The 10064-nt window shown below is 39.9% G+C and overlaps 1 protein-coding gene across 1 annotated transcript; it reads right to left on the bottom strand.

Moving 5' to 3' along the window:
• Nucleotides 1-989: 989 nt before the first annotated feature.
• On the bottom strand, nt 990-6246 carry tlr3 (toll-like receptor 3). Its single transcript, XM_070827576.1, has 5 exons — nt 6113-6246; nt 5068-5535; nt 3536-3724; nt 1537-3392; nt 990-1407 (listed from the first exon to the last, which is right to left on the bottom strand). The coding sequence occupies exons 1-5, from the start codon at nt 6146-6148 to the stop codon at nt 1176-1178; spliced, it is 2781 nt and encodes a 926-aa protein (XP_070683677.1). The 5' UTR covers nt 6149-6246; the 3' UTR covers nt 990-1175.
• Nucleotides 6247-10064: the final 3818 nt, after the last annotated feature.

Genomic DNA, 10064 nt, shown 5'->3' with positions numbered 1-10064 from the left:
TTGCTAAATCAATATCCCTCTGACACAGTCCCTGCAAAGACTATCATGTCCATAGGTAGTATGGGGATACTGAAGTCATAAACTATTTATCTATTTTGAATTTGGATGTTGCAGCATCCTGGAAAGAGTTTGCATTCTGGAATGAAAAACATAATAATATAATAAATGAATAATACATATATTGAATAATATATTCCTGATAATGTCTTAGAGGAATTTCTATTTCCCAACATTAAAGTCAAAATGCGTTTTTCAAAGTATAACTGCCACCATTTTATTTATCCAATGTTCTGAACAGTGGATAAGTAACATTTTAGATTTTTATAAGATACATTGACAAATATAGAGACCTTTTTGACTGGATTCATAACCTCAGTATTTCTAAAAATCTGGTTTGACTTTATACCGCGCGGTTCACAAAGGTATTTTTAAGGATGTTAGACTCTTGATTTATCCTCTACTTTGTACACTGTGTCAATTTGAAGCCTTAAGGAGGGGGTAGAAAGCATTCAAATGCTGTAACTTTTTAAGACATAAAGTTTCTCACTGATATTTAGAAGCTTTAAAAGCAAACAACTGAAAACATGGCTTTAAACTTTTGACTGAGAAGAGAACAAAAGCAGAGAATGCTTTTGTAGAAAAGCTTTGAGCTTTTTCCAATTTAATCACTGAAACACCAAGAATACTGCATAAAAATGGGCAAACAATTACCACAAGACTTTTATTAGCTGAATTATACATTTAAAAGGTGTTCTGTCATCACATATGACTGAGATATGAGAGTTCAATAACTCCTTTGATTTAATGGTTAATTTTACTTTTCAAAGTATGGGCCAACATTTTAGAAAACACTTTGTTATGGGATTAAATTATTAAAACTGTAGTTGGAATATTTTCTTAGTATTAAATGTCTACTGTACATAGCGTTTACAGTAGATAACTAAAAAATGATTGTAAGTTGAGAAGGATTGTTGCTGAAAGACGTGTAGTTTATTGGAATGTTTGTTGATGTAAAGCTGCAAATGCAATAAAAATACATGATGACTTGTGGAGTATACAGTACACATATAAGCACAATATTCACACAGAGGGCAAAACAATCTGCAATTGATGGCGAGTCATAATGATTAAACACACACTGGTAATTATCATAACGAATTTCCCACAGAATACTGTCAATCCTGCAATCGATTAGTCATGCCAAGTGCTATGAGGAGCTTCTGGTGGAACGCCGGCACCCTTTCCTTATGAACAGGCCAGTCCAGGATGCAGCATGGTCGCAACATGCCCCTGCGGAGGAAGAGTGACTGAGATAACTTGTAGTCGTGAACATCCTGCAGGAAGACCAGGACCACAGAGTCCCTGCTGGCTTCAATGACCTGGTGAAGTGCATGATGGGCTTTAAATCTGGATAGGGAAAGATAAGGAGCACAGATGCACTTCATTACTGATACATAAAAAATATATGTTAAATTGATTTAACTAGATGTAAAATATATATAAATGTATAAATGAAGCAGAGTATGTTTGCTTTACCGTCTACACCAGGGATCTTTGAGAAGAGTTTCAGTGACGACGAACAAGATTTTTCTAGACTTTCTCATATTATCCACAATAGATTCGAGCTGTGACATGCCAGGGACTGAATCTCGATCCTCCAAACAAAACCTACAATTTTCATTCTCCAGAGGGACCATCCTTTTCTCCACCCAACCGCCGTCTTCCTCTGCATGTATGACATAAGCGTCGTACTCGAATTCCCTGCCCTCTTCAACTTTGGCATCACTAAACCCTAACGTGCGATTGATCAATATGTTCCAATAAAACTGAATCTTCCAGCCATGGAACCGCACCAGAAGTGCAGTTACAGTCAGCATGATAACCGCCGTGCTGCTCAGTATGAAAAGTGCCTGAAATGGCGTCATATCTTTGCAAGAGAGTGCGTCAAAATTCATGATGGAGTGGTTAAAGTAAGCCAGTGGAGTGTTGCACACATACTGTTCCCTGAGATCTGTCACACTGCTCATATTTGTGTTATTCAGCCATGTCACGAACCACAGGATGCTCTCACATGTGCAGTCAAATGGATTTCTGTCCATAACAAGCAGGCTGAGGTTGCTCATGGGAGTTTTGAACACTTCGGGCCTCACAGCTGTGATCAGGTTCTTCTGTAAACGTAAAACCCGCAGTGAGCTCAGATCATCAAAAATGGAGTCCTTCAGACTATCAAGGAGATTGTAGGCCAGGCTTAGTTCATGGAGGTTACTCAGCCCTTTCAGAGCCCCTGCTGGGATCTCATCCAGCCCATTACTATCCATCTGTAAGCTTGTCAAGCTCTGTGCCTCTCTGAGAAACAGCACTGGCCCACCGAGGTTGGCACTCTTCCAAAAACGGGCCAAGTTATTGTGTTGGAGCTTCAGCACCTTCAGGTTGCTAAGCCCCTTCAACAAACTCTCTCTGATGTTAGCAATGTTGTTGTTGCTCAGATCCAGGTATGTGAGGTTGGACAGGGGGCTGAACGGAGAGGGATCCAGGTTCAAGGCTGAGACATTAAGACTTTTTCCCAAAGTCAGAACTCTTAGTTTGGGCACATTAACGAACGACATGGAGCTTAGTGAAATTTTCTGGTGGTTATTGGACATGTGAATCTCCTGAACTTCATCCAGGCCTTCAAACTCTTTGCCGGTGAGAGTTTGCTTGATGAAGTTGAAATCTAGCAGAAGGATGGTGAGGTTTCTCAAAGGGGAGAAGCTTCCGGGGTTAATCTGTGTAATATCTGTTCCTGTCAGATTTAGCTTTCTGAGTGGTGATTCAGCAAGTGAGACAAAGGTTTTGTTGGTGATGCTTCTGAGTGAGGTACAGCTACACCAGCTCAGATCAAGTTCGCTGAGACTCGTCAAGCCTGTAAATGTGTTCGCTGTGATTTCCCGAATTGCAGTTCTCTGTAACATCAAATTCTCCAGGGCACTTAATGGCTGGAAGGAGAAATCATCAATAATTGGGGTCGAGGAGGTATGACTTTTCACCAGAGCCTTTGTCAATATGAGTTTTTTCAAACTTCTGAGCCCCTGAAGTGTGCCCTTGGTCACATGCTTGATATTGTTGTCCGCCAAAACCAGAGTCTGAAGTCTGGGCAGCCACTGAAATGAGAGTTCTTCAATTTTACCCATGCCGTTACCGCTCAGATCCAGAGAGGTTAGATTTGTCGTCTGTAATCCCATAAAGGTTGTGTTTGTGAGCGTGACCAGCTTCATCTTCCGAAGAGACAGGGCATCAATGGCCATCCCTGACAGCTGTGAGCAGAGTTTAGAAATAACCTGAGTGCCCATATTGCTCCCATCCATAATTAAAGTACGTAGGCCTGAAATGGGCTTAAAGCAACCAGGCTCCAACTGCAACAAAGCATAACAAAGAGCTTTCAGTAACACAGAAAGGGGAAACAAAACAGACCACTGAAAGCAAGGTGTTAAACTTTCTACTACTGTTCCAATTTTAACAACACCATTAATTTCCCCTTTCTAGGTAGGTTTCTTACTGTTTTTAGAGACACGGATGACAGGTTGAGGACTTGTAGAGAATGGTTGAGGAAGGAAAAGTCATCTTTCTTCAGAGTTGTGAAGTCACTGAAGGCCAGATTGAGGTTCACCAGGCTCGGCAGCTGGGGCTGAGAGCCGAGCTTGGCCGACTGCAGCTTGTTTATGGAAACATCGAGAACTTTCAGGCTCTGTGAATTATGGAGGGGGAACAACAGCAAAACAATGTGTTATTCGATGCAGGACAGGCCAATCAAACAAGTCCCTGAAAGTGTCATGGTGTATGAGCCTCTTAATGCTCCACAGCACATTTCAGGCATGATCTCTCAATATCATAACTGTTCCGCTGCAACTGCACTTTATTACTTTAAAAGCAAATTCAAAACCCCTTTCTTTTCCCTTAGTAGTAACAGAGGCAATTTACTGCACCTGTTCCCAGGTGCGTTGGTGCTACTTACCTCTCTCCCACGCCATCTCCTGGGCCAGTCCTGCAACTCTCCCTGTTGCAGCTGAGCTCAGAACCAGCCCCCGCCTCCACATGCTCATATTGCAGAACAGCAATTAAACATTTCTATTTATTTTTAGATGATTATTAATGATGCATCAACTTGTGAGCAGCGTCTTAATAATGTAATTGATCAACATGGAGCCAATTTTAACTTCTTTATGTATTACAGGGTAGTTCAAACTAAACCAAATAATCACATTTTACAAGGTGATCATGCAGTTTGTAATTAGAATATAGTTAGCGGTGTGAGAGGATTCGCCTTCTTTAGCCTTTACACACAGGAGCTTCTTCAAGTCACGTTTGGGTCAAGGGGTCCCATTCAGGCCAACTGTGAAACTTCTGAGTTAATGGTGGAGTTAAGTTGTCTGATTGTTTGGGTTGGCTGGCATCCTCCGGATAAGGAGTGACGCTCCGTTGTCAGGGTAACCAAGATCATAGGTGATAGCTGTGTCGTGCTCCAAATATTGCAAGATAGACTGTCTCTTGTTGGAAATTTCAAACATGCTGACGGTGATCTGAAGATGCATGCAACCTGATCTGAGATAATGTGAATGGTCATAGTTTCTTTATCGAGGTCTCGAGCCAGCTTTTCTTCACAGTCAGAACCAGAATCAAACATTTCCATCACAAATGGAATAGTGACTAGTGACCACGGCTTTCAGATAAAAAACAAGATACTGAATTGCAGTACTGGAGTAAATGTATTTTTAACTGCATAACAATGAATTTGTGTCATATTCATAAAGTGAACTTCATTACCAGTCAGAAGCCAAAACGTAATATGCAATATGTTAACCCTGTCAGGCCCTCACCATGGTTTCATTATACATCCAAGGAGCAGTATATTAGAGACATAATGTATTCAAATACACTAGATATGCATAAAATCAAAGAGGATTGTTTTTTTTCGAAAAAAATACTATTCAGTATCATCTCATTTCCGCCATCATCACCATTATTACACCTTAGCTCATGAGGCCTTTGCTACTACTTAGCCAACCTGTTGGTGTAACTGTGCATCTTTACCTGTAGTGCAGAGAAGGGCTCTCCTTGGAGCTTCAGCCTATTACTAGCCATAATCAACTGTGTTAGATTGGTGCAATGGCTCAAATCCTCCTTCTTCAGCAAATGCACTTCATTGTGTTCCACCTTCAGTGTCTGCAGCAGAGGCGGTGTTTGGCACAAACCCCCATCCAGCTTGGTGATACTGTTGTAACTGACATCGAGGTGAAGGAGGCCTGGGTATGGTGTCAGTGACACAGGGGGAACGCCCTTCAGTCTGTTGTGAGACATGTCCAAGCTTGTGATGTTCCTGGGAAGGTTTGGAGGGATCTCACTGAGGCTAAGGTGGCGGCAGTCAGCTCTGCCGTATTGTACATGGCATTCTGTTTTCTTCTGTGACTCCACGCAATTACGCGGCCCCGTCATAAAATAACACATGATGATGATCACCGGGAGGAGAATGGAACGAGGGGCACACATCATTTGAAAAAACTTTTTAGAGAGAGAGAGAAACCAACATTAATTGATATTTCTGACATTTTTTGATATGTTCTTGTTATTCTGCAACTTGGGGGCAATATAATAAGAATAACATTGACATATTATCATCTTATGCAGTTGTTATGGCAAATAAGTAGGCAAACAGTTTCATGTTTACACAACGTATTTCTGTGTGGGTGTAAATTTGCTGGCTGTAAAACCAAAACTGACTTAAAAAGGCATTCAAACACTTCATAGATGTGAGGAGAACTGAGAAGTGTGGGATAATACTTCTCTGTGGATTCATCACATAGTCATCTGAACTATTGTTAATACAAAAATATTGATTAGTGCAGCTTTAATCTGTGGACTTGTGTGTTACTCAACAGTGAAATGAGTTTACATCCTGACATTACAACATGTGACATTCATTCAAAAAGCTGGAGAAAACGTCTGTTCCAAATACATATATTATTATTACTCACAGTATGCTAACACGAGTATCACTAGGACTGTGTGGATTACAGCACTGCTATATTGACGTCCACACCCTCTAATATTTTGGATAGAATACCTCCAGAGTACTTACCAGATGTTTCCTTCGCATACTATCTGGCTGTTGCATCAGATCTTTATAGACTTCAAACACTCAAACTTCCAGCAGCACAGCCTCTGTTTTTCAGGAAGGCAGGCAGACGAGAGTCTCACTGGGATCTTATGAAACAGACTCTGCAGAAACAAAGCAGGAAAATACGGAAATGAGAGAGTGGCAGCTCCGGTTTCACTTCTGCATCATTGTGTAAATCCACTAGAGAATTTAACTGTTTCATGCAGGAGGATAACCACAAGTTGGGGAGTTTGCACTCGCAGAGACTTACATCCTTCAAACCAGACTGGAACCCATGGGACTAAGTAGTAAAAGTGATCACACATTCGCAGTGCCTGTTTAAATGTTAATATGGCTGTAGAAATTGGCAGTGAGCTGGTAAGGGGTGGTGTCAACAGGCGTGGCTTAGCCATGGGTGTGTTATTTGACCATTGGTTTTGCGGGTCTGGCAAAAAGTCAGTCGGTGAATGCACATTTATCTGAATCTATGCTGTAATGTATGTATGTGTGATAAATAAGGACGAGTTGATGTCAGTTTCCAATGTTTATTAAATACTAAATGTGGTGCATATGTTTAAATGACAGGATGGCAGGGTAGGGGGCCAATTAATTTGCATACACATGCTTTACACATCCTGATTATTAGCTCATGGTTGTGGTGATTTCAATTAAACAAAACACAGGACGAACTGGCTTTGTGGGATGAATACCGTAAACATGTGAGTAGACGTGCAAGACATTTCATGTAAAGCTAATTTTACCGTAAATAGTGTTATTTATCCGATTTACAGTGTCTGATAAGTTAAAAGAACATACGACTTTAGCTATCTCCTTCATCCCCATTAACACTGTGTGTGTGTGTGTGTGTAGGTTGTGTTTTAGGCTTTGCTTTGTATTTTTAGAGACTTTTCAATATCTTGCATTGCATAATCAATCTATCCACAACCAACCACTTTTATGCGTCTGCATTTAATCTGCTGTAGTTGTAGTCCATGATGTGCTCCAATCCACAGTTCTATTTTAAATATGTTTGACATTATGAATTCAAATAGTAGTTATGACACACATTATTTGTACGAGGTTGTTACAAATTCAACACTCAGCAGCTCACCTACCTTATTCAGGATCAGAAACCAGGCTGGCATGCTATCACTTTATTTGTGTAGTCCAAGGTTTAACTGCTGGCATTGGCATAAAGCCACACACTTATTATAGTCAAAGTGTAACCAATAATTACAAGTTTCTCTTTTAAGAACAGCTTCTGCCATAAACCTGCAAATACTACAGATTAGCATTTGTTCCTTCTTGCCAAATGGTAGTGAGAGATTCACTCACCTGTGGTCTGTAGTTCCCTAAAATAGACTCTGCAGCAGCCAAGAAGCAGAAGTAAGTACTGCTCTGCGTGATATTTTTTACAGTCCCAGATGAATTGTAAATTAAAAAGAAAAAATAAAATGAAATCAAAAGAGTTGATGGCCCTTATATGCCAGGGGAGGGTAGGCAGAGCATGAATACTCTCTTTCATTAACACAGTCACGCGCACACACACACACATACACACACACACTGGGAGCTGCCCAGTACAAACATTGTTTTATTTACTTATGTGCTCAAGGATATTTTCAAAGTTCTGAGGCAGGAGTGGGTGCAATCCATCCACTCACTCAATTGAGAAAAGAGCAATCTGTCTAATGATCTTAAAATGATTGATTATTATTTTATCAGGCTACATTTCATAACTTGACATGCCCTCATTCAGAACGTCAGGGAAGTGAATCTGGAGAGACTAATGCTGAAAATATACTAACTGGATTAGTTCAAAATATCCACTAGATGGCAGTAAAGTACTGTGTTTGATCCTCTAACAGCCCAGTATCAACCAATCTTGGTGCTTTTCTTCCCCTAGCATGTTTTTGCTACAAAGACAAACAGTGAATCTTTCTTTGATACCACAGCTTATTATTTCATATTGTATTTGCTTGCCTGCAAAATGCTTGTACTTGCCTTTGTTTCTCTTTCAACTTAATTAACTGTAAGTTTAGTAAAATGTCTTACGTGTGTTGGTAAAAGGAAAAACAGTCTAGCTGATAAGAATGATTTTTAGTATTTCACTGGGCACTTTTATCTTTATTACACAATAGAGTTGCACGTCATCCCTCATTGTTTGACCGTTTGGCTAAAGATTTCACATTGTCAGAAGCCAGACTGCCTTCTTTAGGAAACTATTTTTGAACAAACCTGTTACATGAATGTTACTTAATTCATATTATTGGGGTGTCCTGGTGACTTAGGGGTCTGAAGTCCTTGTTTGGGTCCAGCTGAGGACCTCTGTTGCACATTTCCCCTCTTTGTCATTTATTTTGAGCTTTTATGAAAACTGTTCTGGGCCACCAAGGACTGTTAATCCTCCAAATTATTTATTTATATATTGTTAAAAATTACGAGTTAGTTATTCAAAAAAGTATAAATCTTAATAAAAATGTATATAGTACTTGTAATGTATATGTATAGATGTGTCTTGCAAGTAAATAAGATATAATAAGTAATAAGAGTGAAGCTAATTTACTGAATATCTTTACAGTTCTAAGCTGCAAGTAAGTGCATTACTGGGACAGTCGGTAACACCATTAAATCTGAAGACAATCTTATGGCTAAGCTCATTTTGAAAGGTCAGCAGTAATGTAAAAGCAGACGTTATCTGCTGCTGGTGCTAAATGAGTCATAAATTTGAAACACAGTAGATGAATTAACAATTCATTTTTGAAAGCAAGAGCAATTAATGGCTTTGTTATTGATTAAGGGTAAGTGTCATTTCTTTATTATTATAGATTGATGATTATCCTGTAGTCTTTTTGGGTTTTAAGTGAATTTCTCTTCAAACAGAAACACTTATTTCTCATAATTGTTTTAATATCCTGTTGACAGTTCACTCACTGAGCATGCTTCCGAGTGTCATTTCAAATCTTTAATCATATCATACTAACAGCCTCTCTCAATCACATTGTGTTAATTAGTTTGACATCAGTTGCACAACAGAGCACATGTCCCATCATTCCAAAGTATGCCGCTAATCCAAGCCAGCACTGGCACGCTTCAGAGCTGCACTGTGTCGCAGTGTTGCCGAAATGAAATCCATCATGACCTTTGATCAGAAGTCTGACTGCATTCCTGGCCCTTTTTAAATTCATTGTTTCAAATACTGTACACAGGATGGTTCTGTCTCTTTGGTCCACATTGAAATAATTCAATTAATATTGGATGGATTGCCATGAAAGTTGGTACAAACACTCATGGTTTCCACAGGGTGAATTTTAAAGACTTTGGTAATCTCCTGTAGGGCCGCCATGTGTTTTACAATTGTGATTACTACTTAATAGATCCTCAGATATTCATGGTCCCAGGAGGTGGCGTCCACCTGATTACCCCACTGGTGATTAATAAGATAAACCTGTAAAAACTGTGACTGCAAAACTAAAGACATTTGCATGACCAGCAATGTCATTGTGAGCCAGTGGGCATGCTGATGTGACGGCTGTGGACTCTTAGTCCTGTTTTATACATGACTGCAACCATACACACATTCAGTTATACTGTATAAAAATGCTTGTGATTGTTCTCTGGATTTAATCGTACTTTCTTACACCAACCTCCGACACGTGTGTATCCAACCAACTCCTGTCTTAACCCCCCTTTTGGCAAAGCATGTCAGCATTTTCTCCTGTTCTCCAGCTCCCCTGCTTATTCTCTTTGCTAAAAGATTGATTATATGGAGATTTATGGAGGGAGGACCCTGACCCAGTGATCTTTCATGTTTGTGATTCTATAACATGCAAAGCTGGAAACATTAAGTTGTCTTGAGAAAGAAACTGTGATAAACCCTCTTCCCCATCCTTCATCGTCATACAGACACAGACGCACAAACATCCGTCTATCC

Source organism: Pempheris klunzingeri, chromosome 3 (assembly GCF_042242105.1).
Source record: "Pempheris klunzingeri isolate RE-2024b chromosome 3, fPemKlu1.hap1, whole genome shotgun sequence".
NCBI classification, from domain to species: domain Eukaryota; kingdom Metazoa; phylum Chordata; class Actinopteri; order Acropomatiformes; family Pempheridae; genus Pempheris; species Pempheris klunzingeri.
The sequence above is the reverse complement of the archived record's forward strand: the minus strand, read 5'-3'. Positions and strand labels throughout refer to the sequence as shown.